The 27,981-nt window shown below is 36.2% G+C and overlaps 1 protein-coding gene across 1 annotated transcript in view; it reads left to right on the top strand.

Annotated features, from left to right (window-relative positions):
• The window catches only part of SLO2 (slowpoke 2), a 743,624-nt gene that overhangs the window by 576,257 nt on the left and 139,386 nt on the right, over positions 1 to 27,981 (top strand). The window contains exons 6-10 of the mRNA XM_067776215.1: positions 14,514 to 14,613; positions 16,273 to 16,471; positions 21,982 to 22,056; positions 23,684 to 23,767; positions 24,021 to 24,115. Of these exons, the coding sequence (XP_067632316.1) occupies positions 14,514 to 14,613; positions 16,273 to 16,471; positions 21,982 to 22,056; positions 23,684 to 23,767; positions 24,021 to 24,115 (553 nt within the window). The remainder of the gene's footprint in view (positions 1 to 14,513; positions 14,614 to 16,272; positions 16,472 to 21,981; positions 22,057 to 23,683; positions 23,768 to 24,020; positions 24,116 to 27,981) is intronic.

The following is a 27,981-nucleotide window of genomic DNA, read 5'->3' as shown; positions in this document are numbered from 1 at the left end:
CCGCCTATCAACAACTCGGCAATAACAAATCCGTGCGTCATGCGGATGCGCCCCTCGCGCCGGTCGGGCGGGCTTTGGAGGGTTTAATCCGTTGGGTATTATTATTATTAATATCCCATTTTTCACAAAGAGACTTCGCTTTTTCCATTGCTTCATCAAAGAGTGTCCCTCGGATTTCAGATAATTCAGTCGCTAATGATTTAAGATCGTGATACGCTTCTCTAAAATGCATCCCCGGATTTTGTAGTCTAAGCTGCACACGTTCACTCCTCCTTAAATTTCATACCAGAAATGAACTCATATTATGAAACTAAAATTTAGTATATTTTGCAACAGAAATGTAGCTTCACCTCTTGTGTCACTTGTGGTGTTAGTGTCCTCTGCCAATTGTTCCAAGTGTTTGACTACATTCTCTAGCCCATCGACGATAACGCTAACCGCTTGTCTTCTGGCCCTCCATCGTATTTCAGATTCACGTTTGACAGTTTTTACTAATTCCCATCCTAACATTGAACGTGAAAAAAAAAGATATATTCTTTCAATTGTTCCACAACCTGTTGCAAGTGTTCCGGATATTCACGCATCTTTTAGTATAGACATTTTTTTTTAGAAATCAGTTATAATAAAAATACAAATTATCCAGGAAGTTCTGATTTCCGGACCATTTGGCGCCCCGCTGTGAGTAGCGCCCGGTACAAGAAGCCCTTGCCCCCCTCTCACTACGCTACTGAAAAGAAGTAAAAGTAAAGAAGATAGAACGGAAATACAATTTTACCAAACCTAACCATTACAATATCGAAAAGTTATCAAAAATTTATTGAAAGAATATCGATATGCTTTCAAGTAGTACTCGATTTGTTATCTATTTGCTGTCGAAAAATAATCCTTTTTTTTTGCTAACTAATTTATATTATAAAGAAATTATAAAGATTTTCCATCGGAAAAGTTTCGATTTATTATAAAAAGGTTATTGAATCATTATCGGCGTGATTCAAGTTGGTTATCGGAGTGTTATTGATTTTCTATCAACTGCACATCGATTTGTTATGTAAAAGATACCGATAAACTTAGAACCAGCTATAACTAGCCGATAACTACACTATAACAATTTGTCACACAGCATCTGTTACCAACATGAGACCGACGAAGCTCTTCTCAACTAGCCCGAAGTTATTTGTTTCTGGTAAAGTTACCTTTATTGTGGTTGAACCTCAACCCCTAGACGAGCGCTAGTTGAGTGAGAAACATTAGTTTTCTAGACTGCATTTCATTTAAATCAACCCACTTCATGTCATATGATTAGTTCATCACATTACACTTCCTAGCTCGTTCCTCTTATTCTTTTAATTTTACTCCTTATTCTTTCTTAACTGAAGGCTTTTCTATCCCTTTCGCTCTATTATTATTACTAGGCCTCGATGATTTGCCTCATTTTTCTACCTGTGGATGCTTTTAATGTATTTAAGTATCTGTTCAGGTTTTTTACTTCATATCACAAAAAATTTTTGGAAATCTTTTCACCTAGATGGGAGAGTCTCTGGCTTACTAGAGGGACGCAATTGCACTGAATGTGAATTGGTGTTTCAATTTCCAACTCTCAAAAACAACAGACTTGTGTGTGCGATAGATTAAGCTTACTAAATTGATATCGCAGACTACAGTGTCCGTATATTACCGGTTAAGAGTTCGTAGGTATTCTCTACTTAGATAAATGAGTTTGGCTGATACTCTCGTTGCTGGAAATATAAGCAATTTATTCTTTATTTGTCCTGGGCATTCAATCCTATGTTGGTTGAACTGATTTGTTTCACAGATACGTATTAATTCCGTAGTGTATTCCTTTATAGTGATCTGGTTCACAAAATGCTGCTAGAGCACCCTGCTTGGCTAGGTAGTCTGCCAGTTCATTACCTTCACGTTCCTCATATCCGAGAACTCAACCTAACAAAACCTGGTTTTCGCTCCCAGATCATTTAAGGTACTAATACATTCATTAATAAACTTAGAAGTAGTAGAAGTAATACTGCAAGATAAGACTGTCTTACATAATAAGGATGCTTTTCGAGAATAAGCCTCTCGGTGGACATTCTCATCCGTCATCTTCTGCATGGATTTCGTCCTGAAGTATAGTGTGGTAGCACCCCATTGGTATCGATTTTTCTATTTTCGACGCATGCTCCCGTATTTGCGTGATAAAATTTTGATCCATCAGTTAACTATACCTCTGAGTCACGGGCAGTAGTTGAGTTCCCTTTTTGAATCTATCTTTCATCTTATCTTTTGTTAATCTGAATTGTTTCGATTTTCCTCTTTTCTTTCCTCACCCATTTCAGTTATCTATAGCACCATTATCTCTTTTAATAATAGTTTTTCTTTTTATGTTCCACTTCCTCGCACTTTTCTTTTTATGTTAAATTTCCTAACAAATAAAACTTAGAATATTGCAAGTACACACATTTAATACAACAACACAATCAATTAATTTAATTACTTCAGACTATGCGATGAATCCACAATTAAACTGTATAAGTTCATTAAGCACAAATTTCTAATTACACAGAAATTATATTGATTTCGTTTTAACAGCCAAGCTTAACTAATTCTGAATTGTTTTAACCGCGTATGTACGTTTTGTACGTGTATGTGTGTTAGGGTGGGGGAAAAATTGAAGTTTGCTTCTTTTAAAGGGGCTTTAAAATATAATCTCTAAATTTTGGCTTTTGATAATAAATTGACGACTGGAGGAAAAAATCAAAACTAGCACGATGCGAGTCAGAGCAGAAGCTCGGCCTTAATCTCTTTTGATGTTTATCGCGCCCAGTTATTATTATTATTAAATAATTGGGAAAGATGATCATCATCAAAACATTTCCATTATATCTCCGGTCTTGTAGGAAAATTATGACATTTTATCAATAAAATATCACGCAGTCGATTTCTTCTCATTACATGTACAAAATGTAACGCTTGCTTAAATAAACTTCGACTTATTTTTTGACCACCCCAATATAAATAAGTACTTGTTAGTAAATAAATATAATTGGTTATCTTCGACCTAATTACAACAAAATAATTATTTAATTGATGCATAAATAATAAATGGTCAAGCTGACCAAAAACCAAAATGTCAGCAAATATTTTAAGTATGTATAAGCATGTAAATGTATGTATGTTTGTTAGGGTGGGTCAAATGGGGAAACATGGGGGAACAAAACTTCAGGTGCACATCCAGTTTCTGAATCTATGGGTCATACTGAGTAATATTGACCATGGGACCATAGGTCTGAAGTGAATTACGAGCCTCCCTAATTTAGTTAGAAAATTTTATATCCCAATCCGAATCCGAATCCGAATCCGAATTTGACATTTATTTTTATGTATTTTATCGGATTGGGATATAAAATTTTCTAACAAAATTAGGAATGCTCGAAATTCACTTCAGACAGACCTATGGTCCCATGGACAATAGTACTCAGTATGACCCATAGATTCAGAAATTAGATGTCCCTTTTCAACAATAAATTTGACCCACCCTAATGTATGTGTATGGCCGTTGTTTGGTTGTAGCTTGCTCCGCCTACCACAGCGAATATCCTGGGCTCAATTTCTGGGTAAAACAACATCAAAAATTTAGAAACAAGTTTTCTTAATACGAAAACAAATTTTTGTAAACGGGGTCGCTCTCGTCAGTAATTTACCAAACTCTACGATTGTATTTCTGCTATGAAAAGCTTCTCAGCCTTGCAGATACCGTTCGGAGTCGGCGTAAAACATGGGGGTCCGGTCCCGCCAATTCGTAGAAAAAAATTAAAAAGAGCACGACGAAAATTGAAAGAGAAGCTCGGCCTTAAATTTCTGCAGAGGTTATCTCACCTTGCATTTTCTATTAATATACTTACCGTTAACCAGAAGCCGCAAAACAAGCGGTGGCAATTATGTGTTAATTTATCATTGCATAAATTTCACATTAAGGGTAAATTATGTATATCGCAACGAGTCATTTTTCTCGTTTGAACCGAAATACAGCTAATAACATTGATGTAATAGTGAAGAGCGGAAGTACTGCTTATGCTGCTTATGAAGACCATGTTAATAATATTATGTATGTTTCGAGGGACGATTTGAATTCGCAGTTATGTGTATTAGGTGATTTTAATTTAAATAGAATCATTTGGAGTTATCTTCCAGGTGAAAATGTGTTTATACCAACCAATGTAAATTATGCTAATGGAATGTATTTAGTTGATAGTTTTTACAGTTTACAATTACAATTACAGTTACAATGAGTTTTATGAGTATGCAAATGTTGCACTTAATAATGAGATTGGTTTCAATTATAGTCGGTGTGATATTGGATTGATAAATAATTTAATTTCCACTGTTGACTGGCAACTTCTTTTTTATCACCCAAGACTGCGGTGGACTGTTTTAATTTATTTAAAAGTAATATCTCGGAAATATTAGAAAATAATATTCCTCGTCTTCCAGCAAGGGTTTATAAGTTACCGTGGTATACAAAGAACCTAAAGAAACTTAAAAACCAACGTAATAAATATTATAAGCTTTTTCATTATCTTCTTTATAAGCTTTTTAAGGAATCGAATTCCCTTCAACACAAGCAAGAGTACTTAAAGTACGTTAAGGAGTTCAATTGCCTTGATAAATTCTTATACAATCAGTATATTAATAACTTCGAGAATAACATCGAATCCAATCCAAAGTCGTTTTGGAATTTTATTCGTTCTAAGCGATCATCTTCAGCTATTCCGCGGTCTGTGTCTTACCAAAGTATAAACTCAACATCATCTTATGACTCGGCAAATTTGTTCGCAGAGTTTTCCAAAGCGAATTTCGACTTTAGTGACGCTCCGGGTGACAATAGTGGTATGTTAAATAACATATCGTCTTGTCTTAACTTCCCAACATTAGTTCTTGACATAGAACTAAACAATCGCAGAATTCTTTTGGCCACGTTGTTCATTTTCGATCTTTTCACGGGCAAAATTGACTGCGCGCTGCTTCTTGAAAGACTATGCTTAAATACTCTCTGTAGAAACCTCCGCCACTTTGAAATCTTTTTCATAGGGCTGAGTAGAGCTGTTTATAACTCAAAAGCGCCTATTAACAGAGCCCTATCAGAAATTAGTTGCTTCTCAAGTGTTTTGGATATTGATTTATCCGACTCAAAATACGCTTTTCAACTTAGACTAAAAGACTAAAAAATTACTTAATCTGTAATAATATAAATTCGTTTTGCTAGTGTTCTCCATAGCTTAATATAAGCTGGTCTCTTTAATTTCGTCATAAGTGTCTGTACTAAACATTTGTTACTAGACTAAATAAATAAATAGATAAATAGATGATATTATTATAAGTATTAAGACTATCAAGAGCTCAAAGCAGCGCGACTATCAACTATTTTCATCTTTTTTTCTAAAGAAATGTATTGTTTCCCTTGCGGAACCCTTGTTGTACATTTTTAATTTGTCCCTAAAGTCAGGCATTTTTTTTGATGATTGGAAAATTACTTATATTGAAACAGTTCACAAGAATGGTAATAAGAGTGATGTTTCAAATTATCGACCAATTTCTAAATTGCCCGTTATATCGAAACTGTTTGAGAGAAAGTGGTTATGGGAAAGTTAATGTCATTAGTTCAGCGGCATATCTCCCCATATCAGCATGGATTTGTTTCAGGACGTTCAACAATTTCTAATCTCTCAGTATTTTCCAATTACTGCATTTCAGCGTTCACAAATGGTTGCCAAGTCGACTGCATATATACTGACTTATCCAAAGCTTTTGATAGAGTATCTCATCGAGTATTATTGGCTAAGCTACAGCATTTGGGGTTTTATTCCACCTTCTTACAATAGATAAGTTCATATTTATCCAATAGAATCAATTTTGTTGTTATCGATAATGTAAAGTAAGCGCCATATGTGGCTACTTCGGGTGTGCCTCAAGGAAGCATCCTTGGTCCGCTCTTCTCTACAATGTTTTTTAATGATGTTAGTGCTTGCTTTAAAAAGTGCGGTCATCTTATTTACGCTGATGACTTGAAAATCTTTTTCAAAATAAAAACTGAGTCTGACGTTCTTGCACTTCAAACAGAATTAGTTGCTTTTAATGATTGGTGCAACAAGAATAGACTTGATCTCAATGTCAGTAAATGTTACAGTATTACGTATTCTAAATTAAATAAGAATTTGATTTCAACTTATTACGTTTCTGATATACCTTTGGTAAGGGTCAATAAAATTCGAAACTTAGGTATCGTATTTGATTCACCATTTATGTTCATTGAACACTTAAATTTTATAATCCCTAAAGCGTATTCTTTATTGGCATTTATAAAAAGAAATGGCTCAGAGTTTAGAGACCCATATACTAAAAAGTTATTGTATAATGCGTTTGTAAGATCAAGGCTGGAATATGGTTCTATAATCTGGTGTACATATTATGAGGTTCGCAGTAAACGGTTTGAACGGATTGAAAAAAGTATTTATGAAATATTGCTTATCTGACATAAATTTTGACCTGCCGATCCCTTCATATACATCCAGATGTAAGTTAATTAATCTGCATACATTAGAGATTAGAAGGATAATTTCGTCTATTATATTCATTTATGATATCGTTAATGGCATTATCGACTGTCCAATACTTCTTGCATTATTGAACTTTCATGTGCCACCACGTAACTTACGCCAACATAATGTGTTTACTATTGAAAAGTTAAGATCTAATTATGCGATGAATGCTTCAATCACACGCGCTCTAAGTGTAATCAACTCTATTAATTCAAATCATTGCATTGACTTTTCTATATCTCGCACTTGCTTTAAAAATATGTTATTTTGTGCTTTAAGCTAAATAGTTTAGTACTATCCATATACATATATACACATATATCTATATGGAATCTAGTCTGTAAGGTTTTTGTAATAATAGACTTAAATAAATAAATGTGAAATATGAAAAGCAATGCTACAAACCCAATGTTACTAAGCTCTTAAGGCGTGCCTATTATTATAGAATTAGTATGCACCTAAATGGTGAATAAAGAAATAGCACCAAAAAGGCAACACTTAGAGACCAATTGCAAAGCGAACAGCGTGGCATTCATATGGCTGATAAAGGTCTTTACACTAGTATAAAGTATGAATGTTGGATATTTCGAGTTCAGTTCTCAGCTCCCAAGAAGATAGCTGTTGAAGAAGTGAAATTCGGGAGCATGTCTAGTAACCATCGCCGTTTGTAAACTTTGTAATTCTTCTCTAATATCAATAACAAAAACAATTTTATAAAGCAATTTGAGCATGTCTCGTTAATTAAATACAGCAGGGATGCACCTTAACGTTAGGCTAATCGTTTATCAAAAAATGTCCACCGTTTCCGTTGAAACACTTCGAAATATTATCGATAAAGAAATTATCAAGATAAATTGTATCTCGTTTTTAACCGAAACGAAAAGTTTTCGTTAACGTTAGAAACGGTAACAAAAACGTGATACTTTATGTTTGAATTGTGCTGGCAATGCTATAGCCATGGTGAAGCCGTAGGGTGGTAACAGCGAACGGACATACACACACAAACTCCATGTAATTGGTTTGTGTAATTCGTTGGTGGTAATGTCAAAAATACTCTGAGAAATGTTCGTACTGTCAAAATTCATGAGAAAAGTTGCAATCAGCTTGACTAATGCTTTCACCTTTAATGACTCCGCCATCAATCAGCTTTGCCAGCATAGTTTGAAATTAATAATCAACATAAACGATTTGATTTCGTTTTGATAGGGCAGAAAACGAAACAAAGTCATTTCGTTAATTTGACGTTCTTAACGTTAATAAACGAAACGAAATGACTTTGTTTCGTTTATTAACGTTAATTATCGTAACGAAATGATATCGGTTCGTTGGTTAAGCATGCCTGAAATACAGATAATAACGTAAAATATTTAAACTAATAAAGTGTTAACAAATATGCGTGCAAGCGTCTTACCTCTTTGCTCGTTGATCAACAGTTTCAATTTTGGTATTAAGTGCTCTTAAAAATGCAATCCAATTGAAGCTGCTAAGTTACATCAGCTTCTATAAGAGAAAGCTTTACAAAACCTTTGAGTGGTTGCACCTAAGGAATCAGCTAAGTACTTTTACAACAACAGCAATAGAGAAAGTTTTCCGATGCCTAGCTTACATATATGTACATCATAGAATATGACACAATCTCTTATATATGCCGTTAAGCGCTTATTGAGCTATTTAGCCAAATGTTGTGCAACAAAAGTTTCTGTTATCTAAAATAATTTCGGTAAATAAGAATATTATTTGGTTAACTTAGGTAAACAATGGGCATTTACATATATAGGTAAATTTGACACGTGTGTTATATTATGTATGCAAGTATGTATATGTGAAGATTATGCAAGAACCTGAACATGTGCTGCGGAATAACAAAAAGTTTGCGAAGACCAGAAAAAGTTTATACAACACTAAAAGCCAGATTAAGCACATATATCTAATAAATGTTTCTGAATGTATGTATGTACATATGTGTGTGTGTAAGCATTTTCAATTTGCGTCTAAAGCATTGCAAATATTTGGAAACAACTTTGCTTATTCATAATTCTATATTAAACTAAACAAACAAAGTTTTGATCAAGTGGAGGTAACTTCGCCCACAGGCAAAACAATTTAAAGCAGTCATATCTTTTAACTCACAAGTCGCATCATTAAGATACATATGTATTCAAACTAGTAATCATAATAAAGACAATACTGGGATCGGCGAGGATCGAAAATTTGACCAATCCATGAAATTATGGAAGAGATATAAAAATGTATAGCATGTATAAAAATTTCCGGGTATGAAACATACAAATTTCTCTTTTATTGAGATTCATCACAGCACCTTACCCGCTGCCCTTTAATTCGCTGAACTATGTTGATGTCTTTGAAGCTCGGCCTTAGATCTCTTCGGAGGTTATCGCGCCTTACATTTATTTGTTTAGTAGTAGTAGTAGTAGTAGTAGTAGTATTTTTTTATGTTGATGTCTGTACAAGGCTTGTACGACTCATCACTAAATCTTTTTCAGTACTTGCCGTCGCCAACGCGTAGAGGTTCGTAAATTTTTCGAGGAACTTTTCTCTCAAACACTCGCAGAGCTGCTTCATCTGATGTTGTCATCGTCCATGCTTCTGCACCATATAGCAGGACGGGAGCGATAAGTGACTTGTAGTGCATGATTTTCGTGTGCCGAGATAGGACTTTACTTTTTAATTGCGTACTTAGTCCAAAGTAGCATTTATTGGCAAGAGTGATTCCTCGCTTTATTTCAAGGCTGATGGTGTTGTTTTTGTTAATGCTGGTTCCCAAAAACACGAAATGGTTTACTATTTCGAAATAATGAATGCCAACAGTAGCGCGGTTGCCAAGGCGTAAATGCGCTGACTCTTTGCTCGATGATAGCGGGTATTTTGCTTCGTTCTTATTCACCGTAAAACATACCATTCCCGCTTCCTTTTACAGTTTGGAGAAGACAGAGCTTACAGCGCGGGTATTCAGGCCAATGATGTCAATGACATCAACATACGCTACTAATTGCACGCTTTTATAGAATATTGTTCCAGAGCGTTTAAGTTCTGCAGCTAGTATAATTTTTTCCAGCATCAAATTAAAGAAATCGCTCGATTGACAGTCATCCAGTTTGAAACCTCCTTTTATTTCAAACGGCTCGGAAAGGTCCTTCCCATTTTAGACTGAGCTGGTGGTGTTGCTCAACGTCATTTTTCGCACCTGTATAAGTTTTGTGCGTAAACCACATTCAAACATAGCTGCATATAGGCAGCTCGTTTTTGAATTGTGGCAGGCGGCTTTAAAATCGACGAAAAGGTGATGTGTGTCAATTCTTTTTTCGCGGGGTTTTTGCCAAGATTTGGCGCATTGTGAAACTCTGGTCAATGCCGGATTTACCAGTTTGAAGGTCCAGTGAACCGATATACCGGAGATTTCAATTTTTCCATTATACACTTGACAGGACCTTATATGGGATATTAATAAAGCTGATTCCGCGATAGTTGAAGCAGTTTGCAGGATTAAAAAACACTTAGATTCCAATCGTCGAACATGCACTTGTTCGACCATATTTTGCAAAAAAGCTGCATTATCAACTCCTCGTTGCCTTATTTATTTAATAGCTTTGCAGGCAATCCGTTAGTGCCTACAGCCTTTCTTCAACCTGGTTATTACCATTCTGACTTCGTCATAATCGGGTAGTGGGACCTTGACTCCATCATCAAAGTTTGCGGAATCGGATTGATCGCTATGCAGTACATCGCTGTCTTCATTTAAGAGAGCAGAGAAGCTAAGAACAGTCAATTCTCTAAAACGAGACAATGGGTCATGCGCATACCATAAGTAATTGTTGTTTTCGAAGCAATCACTAGAAATTTCAATATAAATTTCAATTGATTTCTATTAAAAGTCAACTTAGCTAATTTTATGCATATGGCAACGTATACAGTTGCATACATTGAAAGATGCCACAATAGTACGAGTTGCTTATCAAAAAAATAATTTTATTTAAATTCTTTGACAACTTTTTTCTTTTAATATGATATTTGTTTAACCGGCTTAAGGTCCAATTTTTTAATATTAAAACACCAAAAATTGTTTCTCCTTCAGTTTGTCAATATATTTCGGTTACACACGGTAACCGTCTTCAGGGCATTGACATTATTTTGCACGTCTTCGCTGTTTAACGTGGAGTTAGTGACAATTTTTGGTGTTTTAATACTAAAAAATTGTACCTAAAGCCGATTAAACAAACACCATATTAAAATAATTTAAAAAAAATGTTTAAGTTAAACGGTTTTATTCAAAGCAATACTTACATTAAGTAATAATAATACTAAAAGCTAGAAAATAATTAGGTAGGTCCTAGGTACTCATCATCATACTTCTCATCAATCTAGGGCGTTGATCAGACAATAAAATAAAAACGTTGGGCGCGTGAAATTTCTAAAAATGTGAGGCGCAGCATATGTTGATTAAGGTTCAGTTGGTCTTACTTATGACTATCAATAGAAATTTTAAGGGCCCTTTGCTGGATGCATATCGGGTATATTCTGGTACCAAGCCCGATCATCTCCGGAACGGTTTGTTATGACCACATGCGACCTTCTTGGCCATACCGCCCTCCCACCTTCTAGATCCATGAGGAGTTCGGCGTTGCCAGAGCCTCGGATGTTTATGAAACAGGATTCGCCACAGATAGGTGAGGTTGACAATTGGGTTTGGAGAAGCTCTATTTTGCGCTGGCAACCTGAAAGAGTTGCGCTACACAACCCCTTTGAACCTTCACTTACAACAGGCCTACCTACCACGGGTATATTCTGACCGCCCAACCCGCTGGTGGAGCAAGTTTTCAGTCTTAATTACTTATTATTTCTCATTCTATTTAGTTCATTTCGTGACACATTATTACAAGGACTCCTTCCTGACAGTTACAATCTAAGTCTTCAATACATAATCCTTCCAAAGACTTTACTCGACTCGGCGCCACGTATGCTTGTCCCTCCTCGAACTCCAAAGTATTTTGACGTCACTTCTACCGGACTATATTTGTTCCAAATGGTCGCTTTCTATTCATGTATGTATTATGTGTTCCAAATATGAGTCTAATCGGATCATTTCATTTCATTTTTGTAATATATCGATCCTTGTGCCACCTGGTGGATTTTTTCATAGGTCGCTTTCTAATCATGTAGGTAATATATGTTCCAAATATGGGCCTAATCGGAGCGCAAATAGGTTTTTTTAATTTTTCGATCCATGCGCCACCTATTGGAGTTTTTTTTCTTATTATTATTGCATTGTCATCGGGTTCTGAACTATATTCCAAGTTTAAAGCTTACAGCTTATCGGGAAGCTACTGAAATTTCAATTACAAATTTTTTTTCGCTACGCAGAGTCAAGCTAAATAAATCCGCTTTAAAACACTTCCAATCTCTCACACTCATCGCATTACAAATAATTTTGTTGTAAATGGACATCTCATCTGCTCCAATATTGCCCTGCTTTTTTTGGATATTCCCTCAAGAGAAAAGAAAATAGTTTCCGAAATAATTTCGTTATGGAACTTTCATCACTACTTTAACTGCCATAAAAAAGCAATTGAATCTTCGCCAAAGGGGAAAAACAGAAAAAGAAGTCATTATCCAGCAGTCAATGAACACATTTGTACCCCCGGAAAATATAATCAAGTGTTTACGTCCATTCTCAATAAAACTTTTTTGTTTGTCCACCAACATTTTGCCCTCGTACAATGGCGCACACAATTATTTCACGTTAACTTTTGTGGGTGTGATCAAGCAACTTAAGCGCAATTTTTTGTTCACTTTTTTACAAAAGTTTACTGGCACACCTTGTCTCTACTCCTGCATTAACACATCACCCACGTCCTCACGAATTTATCACCTAATTTGTCATCATTACCTGCCCTGCGGCTACGTTTTCTGCTTCTAAATGAACCAGTTCAGTTGTGATTAAATTGACAATGAGCTTGTAACGAACTGATAATGAGCTTACAGATGAGTTGTTCAAGTTTGCGAAGATTATGAGTCAAGAATTTGTGCAGAGAAAGTGAGTCAAAATGGCAAAATAAAAACTGTGACTAATATGTGAATGTGGGAAACTTGTAACCTAGTGAGCTACTTACAAACCTGTTCATCAATCCCACGATAGTAGAAAGGCATGTTTGAAGCTTTGTTTGATTTTGGTTAGTTAGGCACCCAAAAATCCCTATGTTGCTAGGCAGGATTTGGTAATGCTGCTTAAGCTTTGCAACGGACTGAAAGTCAGATAAAGCTGCAACTCCTGTCCAAGCTGTCAGAATCTAGGTTTAAAATAAGTTCATATATATCCATGTCAATTCTTTCCTTTTCGGCCTTTCACGCTGACACCATACTAACATGATGGCGCATATACCTCCTAATGGGTGTACTTTCTTTTTATCGTTCTTACAAATTTCCGAACTTATGTGTGTGACGTAAACTCTGAAGGAAACCTTCTAGAGCAGATGCATTTTGTTGAGAAACTCTTCATAAAAGAAATACACGCGAAGGGCTTAGCTAAACCGCTGGAGAGATTCCCTGTTATTTTAAGTAAATTTCTTGAGTCGTGAACCTTTGCTTTGTTAGGCTAGCACACTACCCTTACACCAAGGCGGCCGCCGGCGGTAAATGATAATTTTAAATAGCTGTTCGCTTATTCTATGACAACTTGTCGCTTACAGCTGCACCTCGTAGTAAATTGATTGTATATACCTTAGAAAGCTACTCAGCTCTTTACACCAGATAGAACTTCCGACAATCTCTACCTCTCTGCGGCACCTCTAGATTTAATATGGATTACCAGCATCTTATCTTAAACTGCTTATGTTGCTTGAATCTAGACGTAAGATTTCGAAGTTATCATAGTTGGCCGACTGTGCGTGCTGAACCAACAGTAAAAACATCACTTAATTGCCCTCCAACTTTGTAACCATATCCGAAGTTCCACACGAAAGAAAAACCAAGTCCAGACTACTCTAACTCATTTTTTGTATTATACTTTCGGGTAAACCATAGGCGCAAAAAAATGGATATGTCTAATATGAGGAGCATGCAACTATAGCCAGTTTTGATCTCTTTAACGGGTTGTACTGATATTTTTATTAAGTAGATTCTAACTCGAGCTGCTATGCCCGAACGAATGCTGCTGGATTGGTGCTCTTTGTTTCCTTCAGTGTACTGTCGGACAAATCCTCTTTCTACTTCTATTTTACTGCTACAGGAAATGAGATTTACAAGGTATGTACTGATGTCACGTTGTTTAAATTTTTCACAAATTCTTAAAGAAATTATTAATTAAAAATTGCTTCAAAAAAATGTTTCCATTCGGTATGAGGACAGCTGCTCGGGCGCCAATTGAAGTGGTTTCGTAACATTGAGAACACTTATTCTTGAATAAAGGCGTTTGAATGGAGGAATTGGATGAATATATATGTTCTATCTTCAATCATTTCTTCCAAGGCTGTATTTGACACACCGTCTGATTATGTAGATTAAGAACCCACAACTATTGCGATAGCATCTAACAATTCTTTATCTGGGTTTTCCTAAGACTTCAACTCCATTAAAAACTTAGTTCGTTATTTATGCTGCGCACATTTTTTTTTGGCGATTCGTCTCATTAACATCAATCACAGGAGTTGTTGCTCACTGGATGTTATTATCTCTCGCATATTTTTGTTCATTAGGTTGCGTGTATTAAATCAATAAATGCACAAATATTGGGCAATTAGCTTGTTCCAGCTATTCAAATTATACGCAAAACATAATAAATGTTATTTTAGTTATTTGGCGATACAATAATTAATTTTCAAGGTTGATTAATATTCACCACCGAAATTACCGAAATAGTATCATCAATTTTATTTTAATTTACTTTTGCTTAATTTCTATTTGCAGGCCTACGAATACGCATAGCCGATTTATTTTTTAAACTACTAGCTTGTGTTCTGTATATATTACGTGTGATAACGGATACGAATCCAACTTTTGCAACGTGGTAAGTATAACTACATATACGATATAAGAAATTTAAAATTAACTGAAAATAATTCGAATGAAATAAAGCTATTAAAGTCGAGTGTTTTACTATTGAATTAAAAAATATTCGGTAAAATTTATCGCAACACGATTAATTCATCCGAGTTTTTTTGTCACCGGAACAATTTTTTTTAGTCATTTCAACAGCACATTTACCAATATTCGGTAAAAATTACAGATTCTTTATCAGTTTATCTAATTTTTCGATTAAAAGGGCTGACTTTATTGGTCATTTCAACAGCAAACAATTGTTATATTATGAAAAGATATTAGCTTATTTTATTGCTACGCACCTTTTAAAGATAAACTTACGCTCATACACTCATAGTGGTTTTGTGACTATGATGCCACATATATCCCTGTCAAATCAACATTGTTCACTGTTAATGTTATATTACAGTTTTCTTTCTTAAGGTAACAGAAAAAATTTGTGAAGTTTACAGAGCTAACAAGGTAATTGGAAAAAGTTGTATAACAGCAAGACACGGTGATGGTCGTATGCGTTATTAAACTGTACAATCATCGCAGGAGTGCGTGTTCAAATACCACTCCCGGTGAAAAAAGACTTTAAAGAAATTTACAAGGTATAATCAACACAACTGTGGCCTTTTTCATACTGATGTCGAGTTGTGTAAATTTTTTCCCAAGTCTATATATATGTATAAAAATCAAATTCTGTGTGTGTGTGTTCCTTATGGAAACGTATTTCCAACACTCCAATCATCACCAAATTTTGGCTATAAGTTCCTTGGATCAAGACGAAGGTTTTTCATATTTCAGAACTAAGAATTTGACATTAAAATTTTTTTTTTCAATTTAACGTGAGCAACTGGGTGGTGCGGCAAATTTTGTATGTCAGCAAAAGTTGTTCATACGTCATGTACGTACTTAAGTGCAGAACTTTTGTTTGGTCATAGCATTGAATTCACAAAAAACTTAAGTGAATGCATTGAGTGATTTAAAAGTTTTATTAAATTTAAGCATTCCATTGTAAAAATAGCTCTCTATATGAGATGATAGACAAAAATTGTGTGGCTAAAATATTTCGAGTAAAATATGAGATTTTGAGTATGAATTGTGTGTGACAAAATAAAATTTGAAAAATAAAGCAAATAATGATAAATTAGAGGAATGAGGGATCTAAGAGAAAATAAGGAGAGAGTGTAAAAAAAGAATAGGGAGAGATAAGGAAAATATAAAGGGTAAGAATGAGAAAAATTGGGAGGTACATTTTGAAGAAGATAAATAAAATCTTATATACTGATTGCTTGACTTTGAGTAATGGGAAGGAATGCGTTAAAATACAGCTTCTTATTTAGATTAGTATCTGCCCAACCCGAACAACGCCGGGTACACTGCTAGTATGTAATAAAGTAACAGAGCTATGACCTACATAAGGTGACATTTTATTGCTGATTTTACTTTTCAAATGATCCTTTCAGAATTCAGAAATTGTACGAAGCTCATTCAAAAGCTGTTCGCGATAAATTAAAATCAACAAAAATTTCGGCTTACCTGACCCGTAATTCAGTTCATTTTACAAGCTTTTTCATTCATTGTAAACATGCAGCTTCTTTTCTTAAATTAAAACATGTATCTTTACTCCTTCTTTTACTAGTTATGGCTGCTCCTCGAGCAATAAATCCGAATTTCTTGTTTCGGCTCAACTAACTGAAGAGGAGTTTCAGGAGAATCCCATTATTAATTGGGAAGCAATCTTATGGGTAAATCGGCCTACCATACTGTGGGCAGCGCAATTAATCTTAGCATTAGTATCACTAACCGAAGCAGTTCTACTTACATATCTAGGCTATAAGGTAAGTTAAACTAATGTATAAAGATTTAATAAGATAAAATATTCCGTTTAGTTTCAGTAATTCATTTTAACGAGAGATTTAACAGATCTTAAAAACTACAGATATATGACAGAGATAATAATGTTGTAAAACTTCTAGCTTTAGAGTAATTTAGGTATTGATACATAAAAAAAAAAACATTGTTTTGTCGATGCTATTGGAGTGGACGCTGCCACGAGTACTCTTGTGTAGGCAAGGTTAGGTTATGTCGCGGAGGCATACATGATACAATGTCAGTAGGGCCGTTGTGATATCACAAAAATACACTATTATCTCTCCTCTTCGAATCATTTCGAAGGCTTGATAAAACTACCAAGTCTTTGATGTTTCACTCTACAAGGTGCCGCAGATGATCCAGAAAGGGTGGTACTGCTATTAGTCAACACTTAACGCCAGGCAGTTTTACATTAGATCATCCACAGATTAATACTTTGCGTCATCTCAACCATCTTAACAAATTCTATAGCTTCGACAAAAAGGCACTCCTAGCCCTTTTCAACGCCTACCATTAAGGTAGTATGAGGTTGGTACTCCTGCAACTATAGAAATGATATCCCTACTTATGGTGTAAGCGTGATATCATCTGTTAACATCCCAATTTGGAAAATTTTGTCACACATCGTTGGCTTCAACCTAGATGTGCTCTTTTAGTATTAGCTTGCAAACGTTTTTCTTCAGAAAGAACTTACTTTATGGCGGCCTGCCTAGCAAGTTCGTCTGCAATATAGTTTACCTAAATATCTCGTTGTCCCATGGGTCACTGTGAGGTATACGTGGTTATAATGGGCCATTGCCTGAACAGAGTGGTGACAATTTAGTGTAAGTTCAGAATTGAATAATCAAGAACCAAGTGATGTGGAATTCGCTTGTCTGTGACTAAAACTAAAGATTTCTTTGCTGACATTGTATTCTATCCAAACTGTGGCTTCCATAATAGCTGAGACTTCTGGCTAAATACACTACAGTTATCACGTAGTCTGAAAAAAATTAAGGTGCATGTTTAGAACAGATCCTCCTCAAGCTTATCGTTTAACTTAAAACCGTTCCTGTACATGTAAATTCTTCCATCAGCAGAGAGGCACTTATACGACTCCACCGAATCGTCGCTGTTGGGAATGTTTACCATAAAATTGCAGTTCCTAGTTGTTGTGGGCGAACAGCGGTCTGAGTTTCGAGAATGAAAACTATATATGTTTAGTATGCTGGAGTGTCCTACGATTTTAGTATTCCAGCTCAACAACTCTCAAAAAGGCGGCGCTGATGTCGTCTTTGCTCAGTTGCCAGGTAGATCCAGGTGTAGGATATCAAGACTTTTCTGTAGAGCTTCACTTGACGCTTTTCTTAGAGTACCACTTTTGATCATCATACCCTTTTCTCGAAAAATTTGGTTTGACGCCTTTCTCAGGGCATGTTCAACATACGACCACCCCATACAGCGATATATGTCAAAAAATTCCGGTGTAAATACATATGCCTAAATTGGGAGTTTGTCTCGATTCATTTAGATACTAGGCACAAAAGCCATGGATGTTATATTGTGATGCCCTGCGCAGCACTTTACTATAACTGTTAAAGCTACCGTAAATCAAGGCACTTTGTGGAGTCAACAAATATATATATTGCCCTTATTTAGAGTTTATACCGCTAAAAGAAATTATTAACAATTGATCGGTCTATAACAGCTGATCGCTTTTTTCCTAGTGCCTAGAACAATGAAGAAAATTCTGCACCCTTTCCACCTCCTAAATATATCAGAACTTCGTCAGTAAACATGGAATGCGTCAGTGCTTATCACACAGTTTCCAGTAAGAACTCTATTCATCGGAGTGCTCCTAATAAGGTGTGGTAAATGAAGGCTTCACCATACCAAATAAACAAACATGCAATAGCTGTACTATTCTAGGAGAAACATATCTTCGGACACCAAACGCTTGCTAAGGGGAGTTAAAGAAGTTTACTGTTATATATTATCTACCATGAGTACAAGGCAATTTTTCGTTTAAACTTAGTCCCGCAAGTTGGGCTTGTAGTTATCCCGACATTCTGTAATTCCTTGTGATAAGGAGTAGTTTGGCATTTTTAACATCATAGCTCAGTAAAATGTTGGAGACTTCAATGGACTAGTATAAACATAATTTTACAGGCACTGGAGACTAAACTCCTATGAAATCAGGTTCCTGAGAATATACGTAAATATAAATTTGCTTGTTCTCTGTCTTCGACATGGGCCTAGAGGCTTACGCCGATCACTTTATCGGCGGCGGCGGCGTAGAATCTATTATATGTACGCCGGTGTTCTTACTTTAAAAAGCTTGACTTTTCTATTAAAAAAATAATATTTAATAAAAGTTTTGTTTTGACCATTTCGAAAAGATCTGGAGTTTTCGTCTCAAAATCTCGAATATGGCTCAAAAATTTTCAGGAGTAGCTCCTTGCGGAGGGTTTGTCCCTCGTTCACTTACGCCAGAGAGGCTTCGAACCTAACCCCGGTCTTTGGAATTGGTACTGCTGCGTCTGCTGAAAAGAAATGGAGATACATAAAATGGTCACACTTTTGTCTGTATATCTCGTGCAAAGCGTTGTTTCACCGGGTTAACTCCTAATATTCGTCGCGAACAACATCACGCACAAAGGCGACTTACTGTTGCTATTAATGGTCTAAATAACTCGTGGCACAGGGCGCCGCCAGTTTTTTCGGCTGTTTTAAAGAGCTGCAATTTCCGAACAGTAGCAATCCCGACCACCAGTCGCTACCACGCCTCCTGATCCTCATACCATATGAAGGCACAGAAGCTATAGGACTGCGACTGCGACGACGTTACTTTCCTGGAAGCTCTAGGTGTTATACTTTGAAATGTTGGGGAGTGACTATTCGGCCAAGGATGCCGCCCTCGAAATCATTAGCAGTCTAAGTGGATGTCATTGCGTAACTCATGAGTGAAAATTGCATAATCCTCGGCGCATCTACATAATTAAAATTTTACAAGGACCCTGGAAAAAATGTCTAAAATGTAGACCAAAGTTTCCAGGCGATTTTAAGTTGAAAGATGTTAACTGCTGTTTTCCGGCCTTATGATATAAGCGCTCATTATGGATAACCGCGTAGCTTCGGTTTTCAGACTAGTTCGACTGTCCACTACATTAGGTTAATAGCACATAGGGTCATTAGTTCAACTGTCTTGGGACAGCTTTTGCTTCACAACTTCTATGTTTTTGAGAAGGACAAAGCCTCACATGGTAAATATATGTGCCTACGTATTAACATTTGTAAAAGGAGCTGTAACGTGTAGGTGATATTTAAACTTGGTTGATAGGCTATAATCAATGAGATTCACCCCAAGGGGCTAGTTTTGGCTAGAGCTGCCAACTTTAGGAAATGTCAAACCGGGAGACCTTGGTGTTGAAGGATGAAGTGTGAAAATCAAAATTAACATTTCAGACGCTATTGTATAGTTTCGCAAATAAACAACAGATGTTTGAATGTAAGCCGAAGTGATTTTTCAAACCCTTCTCATACGTACATATATCAGAAACTTAAGTATAAGGTAAGAAACATTTCAAAGGAGTGTGTATGCCCCTAGAACCTACTAAAGGGTTTTGCATCACTGATTTCGCTTATTCTTTCAGCTTATCGCAATATAAAACAAGTAAGGACGGGACTGTCTTCGGCTGCGCCGTAGACTTCATACCTTTCATGAATGGGGCTGAACAATAATCTTATCCCTTTCGTAATCTCCAAATAATCGGATGTATAAGATAAGAAATATATAGTGAACAGATGTACATACCTAAACGATTTTTAAGATAAGTATAAAATAAAAAATGGCAAAAAACCTCCTTATCTGAACGATCGGCTGTATGGTATATATATTATATATAACTCCGATCGAAATGATTTTTACATGAAATCTACTATGATATATTAGAATAAATGTCACCAAATTTAACGTTTTTATATTGGAAATTAAGGGAGAATTTTCCAAAAATCTTTCAATCTGGACGATCAGTTGTATGGGATATATACTATATATAGCTCCGATCAAAGTGATTTTTTTAAGATATCTTCTATGATATCTTAGAATATACATCACCGAGTTTCACGTTTATACTTTCTAAATTCAGGGAGAAATGGCCAAAAATCTTTCTATCTGAACGATCGGTTGTATGGGATATAACTACATATAGCTCCGATCAAAGTGATTTTTCTAGGATATCTTCTATGATATATTAGAATATATATCACCGAGTTTCACGTTTATACCTTATAAATTGCGGTAGGAATGACCAAAATCGTCTTATCTGAACGATCCGTTGTATGGGAGACATATATTATAGTGGTCCGATCCTACCGGATCCGATAAATGTCTAATATAATTCAAAAATGGCGGCCACCGTGGTGTGATGGTAGCGTGCTCCGCCTACCACACCGTATGCCCTGGGTTCGCACCCCGGGCAAAGCAACATCAAAAATTTTAGAAATAAGGTTTTTAAATTAGAAGAAAATTTTTCTAAGCGGGGTCGCCCCTCGGCAGTGTTTGGCAAGCGCTCCGGGTGTATTTCTGCCATGAAAAGCTCTCAGTGAAAACTCATCTGCCTTGCAGATGCCGTTCGGAGTCGGCATAAAGTCGCAAATTGGAAGAGAAGCTCGGCCTTAGATCTCTTCGGAGGTTATCGCGCCTTACATTTTTTTATTTATTTATAATTCAAAAATACATCCTTGTGCCAAATTTCATTGAGATATCTCAAAATTTGAGGGACTAGTTGGCGTTCAAACAGACAGACGGACAGACGGACGGACGGATAGACGGACATAGCTATATCAACTCAGTTCGTCGCCCAGATCAATTCGGTATACTTAATGGTGAGTCTATCTTCTATATTCCTCAAAGTTACAAACATCGGACCAAAGTTAATATACCATTTCATGTTCATGAAAGGTATAATTATTTTAAAAATCTGCACCTTTCTTGGGGAATTTGCTTTTTTTAACAACTTTTTTGAAAATAAAATGCAAAGTGAGCATACAAATTTATTATATAGCTTTTCTGTTAGTGTTTTGTTTTAATAACTTGGGGAATTGGGTGATACCAAATCCGTGTTAAGCTGACATCGAAAGCGCCTGCTTTTTAAATAACTTTTGAACAGTTAGACAGAGTTAAATTTCGCAATTAGTTTCTTATAACTGGAAGTGAAAACCACAAAAATCGGCGGCGGCGTATATCTCTAAATGGGCCCATTATAAACATAGTTTTACAGGCTCTGGAGACTGAACTCGTAGATTAAGTCAGTTTCGCAGTCTCTGTAGCACAATATGAAATCAGCTGCATGAGAATATTCATAAATATAAATTTCCTTGGTCTCTGTCTACGACATGATATCTGTATACATATTTTTTTTAATATATATTTTGAAACCTTTAATAAATTAATAAAATAATTCGTATTATTGCAATTGCTTTTTTCTATTCACAGGGAAATATCTGGCAACAGATTTTGTCATTTCATTTCATTCTAGAATTAATTACGACAATACCATTTGCTTTAACGGTAAGTAGAAACATCCATGCAGTAAATAGCACTTTAAACATTTCCATAACTTTAAACCACTTTAAGGGTGTCGGTTCCAGATCTACTCAGTAGACTTCTTTTCTTTATCTCGTGGTGCAGATATACTTTTTCTGAGCTTTATTAACGTAAAAATTTCTAGTTTCCCCCTTGGCTGTGTCCGGGGTATGCTGAATTCGGCTTTATGCCTTCGCTTATTTCTTGCCGCTGAGCCCCTTCGTGCGAACCCGTTAGCCATCTCATTTCCTTCGATTCCCGTGTGTCCTGGAAGCTAGATAATGGATAGCATACTCTTACTAGAGCTAGTGTATATTGCATTTAGCGCTTTTATAGCTGCCTGCAAAGTTATAATCCAGACCTCGAGTTATTTGTAAGCTTGCGAATTTGCGAAAACTTTTGCTTGAACAAGGCAACAATATGAACGCGCTATGAATAACGTATAAATTTCTAGAGAATGCGTTTAAATTCCACCCCACATACCCGAGTCCATTATAGGGGCTGCGGTATAGATTTGTTGGCCGTCATAAGCCATCATCTATATCGGAATTAAATGTTCCCCCGGAAGTAAAATATAGATACAGCCGTAAGCTTTCTGAGAATCCTCCATTCCCTGAGTCTAAGTGTGGTTTTTCCTGACGTAAATAGTATGTGCATGTCAGTCGGTGAGGCAGGTGAGACAAGCTCTGGCTGCATCAACGCACGCAATATCCTGAACTTTTTGTAAGCTGACGAGATTGTACTTCTTGTTAATAGTATCCGACTATCCCACTACACTATAGACCTACACGTCACCTCTGGTCGCACCACTGCCTTGTACTATATTTGGCCTTAGACACAGTTTCTTACCGAACGTCGACATAAAGGTGTAGAAAGCGACGCAAACTTTCTATAACCGCTCCTCGATGCACGCTTTCTAGTTAAGTTTACGCTCGAATGTTAGTCGCCGTGTGGCCTTGTTAACTCAAAGGTTAATAGTTTGTAGTACCTAAAGAAGAGTAGCAAATACATCTTCTCCAGATTAAATGCAATGCCATATCACAGTGTCCACTTTGTTTTGCAAGTGTTTTCTCATCAATAGAAATTGACCCGAAATGAGGATCGCCACATCGGCAGCTTATAGCATGGACTAATTTTCGCTCCTTCCATCTGAACTGATAACTCGCAAGACCCAATTTTTTGTTAGTTCTTCCGCAAATACCCTACGAAGGGCTGATTACATCACATCATCTTCTTTCCGACTTTGGTATGGAAACTAACTTTTTTTCCTACATGAAAACGGAATGTGGCTCTAATGAATGCATGCAGTGAAAGTTTCTAATGGAGATAATACCACCTACCACTGGTAATTTATTTGGCGAGAAGCTGTGTATTGCCCGAGCAATTTTATCTTTTTCTAAAACTTATCCTGTAAGCACATCAATTAATTCCTGCAGTTCCATTTATGACTTTCACGTTGCCTATCCAATAATATCCGGGTAAAGTATATCTATAGGGATGTTTCCTGCGTGGACTTAATATTATAGCATTCTTCTCGCCAGAATTGTGCCAAAAGTGTGTAAGCAAAGTTTTTTATTATACATACTCTCTTTCTTTTTTTATGACTTTGCAGATACTATGGTCGCCTTTAAGAAATCTATTTATACCCATATTCCTCAATTGCTGGCTGGCGAAGCGATCGTTGGAAAATATGTTCGTAAGTACAATAAAATTAAATTCAATAATAAATATTGGGTCTCATGCATACAAAGCGAGCTTTTTGTCGGGTAAGAATCTTTAAGTGAAAGAATTGTGTATTATATACAAAACTAAGCGCCTTTATTTTCTGAAAATCAAGTCTTTGCAAATACTCGCTTTTGACATATGACACCCATTGTTTCTACTACTCTATTAACTTGAAATGAGCTTACTTAAATTTCGACAAATTTTCTACATTTCACTGTATACAGAACGATCTGCACCGTGCCATGCAAAAGTCACAATCCGCGCTTTCACAACAATTAACGATACTATCGGCTACATTGCTGTGTCTGGTATTCACAAGGTAATTACATGAGTCCTATTATACGTAATCTAGATACTCCACAATAATAAAACGTAGATAGTTTATATGCTTTTGAAACATTTCACTTTTATTCAATCATCCAAATCCATCCAAAACTAAAATTACTTCACATCGTATGAAGGAAATATTATTATAATATTTGGAAAATCTAATTTTAGTCACCACCATAAAAGCATAACATTCACTTAAAGTGCACTCATTACCTGACAGCGATAATATACACATACACACATACTCATGGGGGACAGACAAAAGTTTTTTAAATTATTTGTAAAGCCACAGCAGAACTTGTGCATGCAAAAAAATTCTAGGAGCTCTCCGCTTCTCAACGAGAATTTTATAAGCTTTATATCTTTGTGCTTTCAGAAGTATTTCAAAAATTTTCCTGCTCGGTCTGTCATGTGTGGGATTAAAATGCTGTTAGCGTTTTTCAAATCACCTTTTGACCTCGTAATTTTAGTCTAACTGCTGGCAGTTCCATTTCCATGTTTTTGAAATAATTAATTCCTAGACATGTCTTCCCTGATCCATTAAGCCTGTATTTAACTTTGTCGTCGACACCCTGTTCCTAATTATACTCAGTTGAGCAGAGCTCACAGAGTATATTAACTTTGATTGGATAACGGTTGGTTGTACAGGTATAAAGGAATCGAGATAGATATAGACTTCCATATATCAAAATCATCAGTATCGAAAAAAAATTCGATTGAGCCATGTCCGTCCGTCCGTCCGTCCGTCTGCCCGTTAACACGATAACTTGAGTAAATTTTGAGGTATCCTGATGAAATTTGGTGTGTGGGTTCCTGGGCACTCATCTCAGATCGCTATTTAAAATGAACGATATCGGACAATAACTACGCCCACTTTTTCGATATCGAAAATTTCGAAAAATCGAAAAAGTGCGATAATTCCTTACCAAATACGGATAAAGCGATGAAACTTGGTAGGTGAGTTGAGCTTATGACGCAAAATAGAAAACTAGTAAAATTTTGGACAATGGGCGTGGCACCGCCCACTTTTAAAAGAAGGTAATTTAGAAGTTTTGCAAGCTGTAATCTGGCAGTCGTTGAAGATATCATGATGAAATTTGGCAGGAACGTTACACTTGTTACTATATGCCTGCTTAATAAAAATTAGCAAAATCGGAGAACGACCACGCCCACTTTTTAAAAAAATTTTTTTTTTAATTCAAATTTTAAAAGAAAAGTTAATATCTTTACAGTATATAAGTAAATTAAGTCAACATTCAACTACAGTAATGATATGGTGCAAAAAAATACAAAAATAAAAGAAAATTTCAAAATGAGCGTGGCTCCGCCCTTTTTCATTTAATTTGTCTAGGATACTTTTAATGCCATAAGTCGAACAAAAATTTACCAACCCTTGTGAAATTTGGTAGAGGCTTAGATTCAAGGACGATAACTGTTCTCTGTGAAAAAGGGCGAAATCGGTTGAAGCCACGCCCAGTTTTTATACACAGTCGACCGTCTGTCCTTCCGCTCGGCCGTTAACACGATAACTTGAGCAAAAATCGATATGTCTTTACTAAACTCAGTTGGCGTACTTATCTGAACTCACTTTGTATTGGTGTAAAAAATGGCCGAAATCCGACTATGACCACGCCCACTTTTTCGATATCGAAAATTACGAAAAATGAAAAAAATGCCATAATTATATACCAAATACGAAAAAAGGGATGAAACATGGTAATTGTATTGGTCTATTGACGCAAAATATAACTTTAGAAAAAAACTTGGTAAAATGGGTGTGACACCTACCATAGTAAGTAGAAGAAAATGAAAAAGTTTTGCAGGGCGAAATCAAAAGCCCTTGGAATCTTGGAAGGAATACTGTTCGTGGTATTACATATATAAATAAATTAGCGGTACCCTACAGATGATGTTCTGGATCACCCTGGTCCACATTTTGGTCGATATCTCGAAAACGCCTTCACATATACAACTAAGGGCCACTCCCTTTTAAAACCCTCATTAATACCTCTAATTTGATACCCATATCGTACAAACAAATTCTAGAGTCGCCCCTGGTCCACCTTTATGGCGATATTTCGAAAAGGCGTCCACCTATAGAACTAAGGCGCACGCCCTTTTAAAATACTCAATAACACCTTTTATTTGATACCCATATCGTACAAACAAATTCTAGAGTCACCCCTGGTCCACCCTTATGGCCATATCTCGAAAAGGCGTCCACCAATAGAACTAATGCCCACGCCCTTTTAAAATACTCATTAACACCTTTCATTTGATACCCATATTATACAAGCGCATTCTAGAGCACCCCTGGTCCACCTTTATGGCGATATCTCGAAAAGGCGTCCACCTATAGAACTAAGGCCCACTCCCTTTTAAAACACTTATTAACACCTTTCGTTTAATACCCATATTGTACAAACGCATTCTAAAGTCCCCCTGGTCCACTTTTATAACGATATTCCGAAAAGGCGTCCACCTATAGAACTACGGCCCACTCCCTTTCAAAATACTCATTAACACCTTTCATTTGATACCCATATAGTACAAACAAATTCTAGAGTCACCCCTGATCTATCTTTATGGCGATATCTCGAAACGGCGTCCATCTATAGAACTTAGGCCCACGCCCTCTTAAAATACTCATTAACACCTTTCATTTGATAGTCATATCGTACAAACAAATTCTAGAGTCACCCCTGATCTATCTTTATGGCGATATCTCGAAACGGCGTCCATCTATAGAACTTAGGCCCACGCCCTTTTAAAATACTCATTAATACCTTTCATTTGATACACATATCGTACAAAATAAATTCTAGAGCCACCCCTGGTCCACCTTTATGGCGATATCTCGAAACGGCGTCCATCTATAGAACTTAGGCCCACGCCCTTTTAAAATACTCATTAATACCTTTCATTTGATACACATATCGTACAAAATAAATTCTAGAGTCACCCCTGGTCCACCTTTATGGCGATATCCCTAAATGGCGTCAATCTATAGAACTATGGTCCACTTCCTCTTAAAATACTCTTTAATACCTTCCATTTGATACACGTGTCATACAAACACATTCCAGGGTTACCCTAGGTTCTTTTTACAATATGGTGATTTTCCCTTACTTTGTCTCCACAGCTCTCAACTGAGTATGTAATGTTCGGTTACACCCGAACTTAGCCTTCCTTACTTGTTTCTTTTTTTATTATTGTTATGACCCTTAAACATTTCTGAAGAAGTCCAGAAGGCTATTTCCAAACTGCCACAAGTAAACCCGAAATAGTCGGAAAATTATTATATAAACAATACCTCAAAAGTCTGGAGATACATAGTCCCAAATTATCCACAAATCAACCACTGAATGGAATGTCACCCTACCTAGGTTTCCATTTGTGAAACGCCCTATTTCAGAAAGCGTTGGAATAACGTCCTATATCTGAACTTGTTTAAAAAAATGTCCTATCTCAGAAATCGGTTGAAGAACGCCCTAACTCAGGACTTTTTTCATAAACGCCCAAACTAGTGTCAAAATATATGAATATGAGCTAAGATAAGGTGTTTTTGAAACAAATTCTGAAAATCCTGGTTTTTGTTAGGATTTTTCATTTTGGCCTTTAGGCTAACTGCCAGAAGTGGACACATTCAATCTGTGCGAGGTCTTCACGCACCAGCCCTTTCCACTTAACCTGACGAAATATAAGCAATTAACCTGAATAAAGTTGCGTAATTATTCCGAAAAAAATTTGAAAAATGATACTAGAATTGTGCCGAAATCTGCATACTTTGCCACAATTTTAATGACAGGATGTCCAACTCAAATGCACCCAGAGAGTCTAAATGAATTTGAATGA

Source organism: Eurosta solidaginis, chromosome 3, assembly GCF_040869045.1.
Source record: "Eurosta solidaginis isolate ZX-2024a chromosome 3, ASM4086904v1, whole genome shotgun sequence".
In the NCBI taxonomy this organism is placed as follows: Eukaryota; Metazoa; Arthropoda; class Insecta; order Diptera; family Tephritidae; genus Eurosta; species Eurosta solidaginis.
Note: the sequence above shows the minus strand (reverse complement) of the source record. Positions and strands in the feature narration are given on the sequence as shown.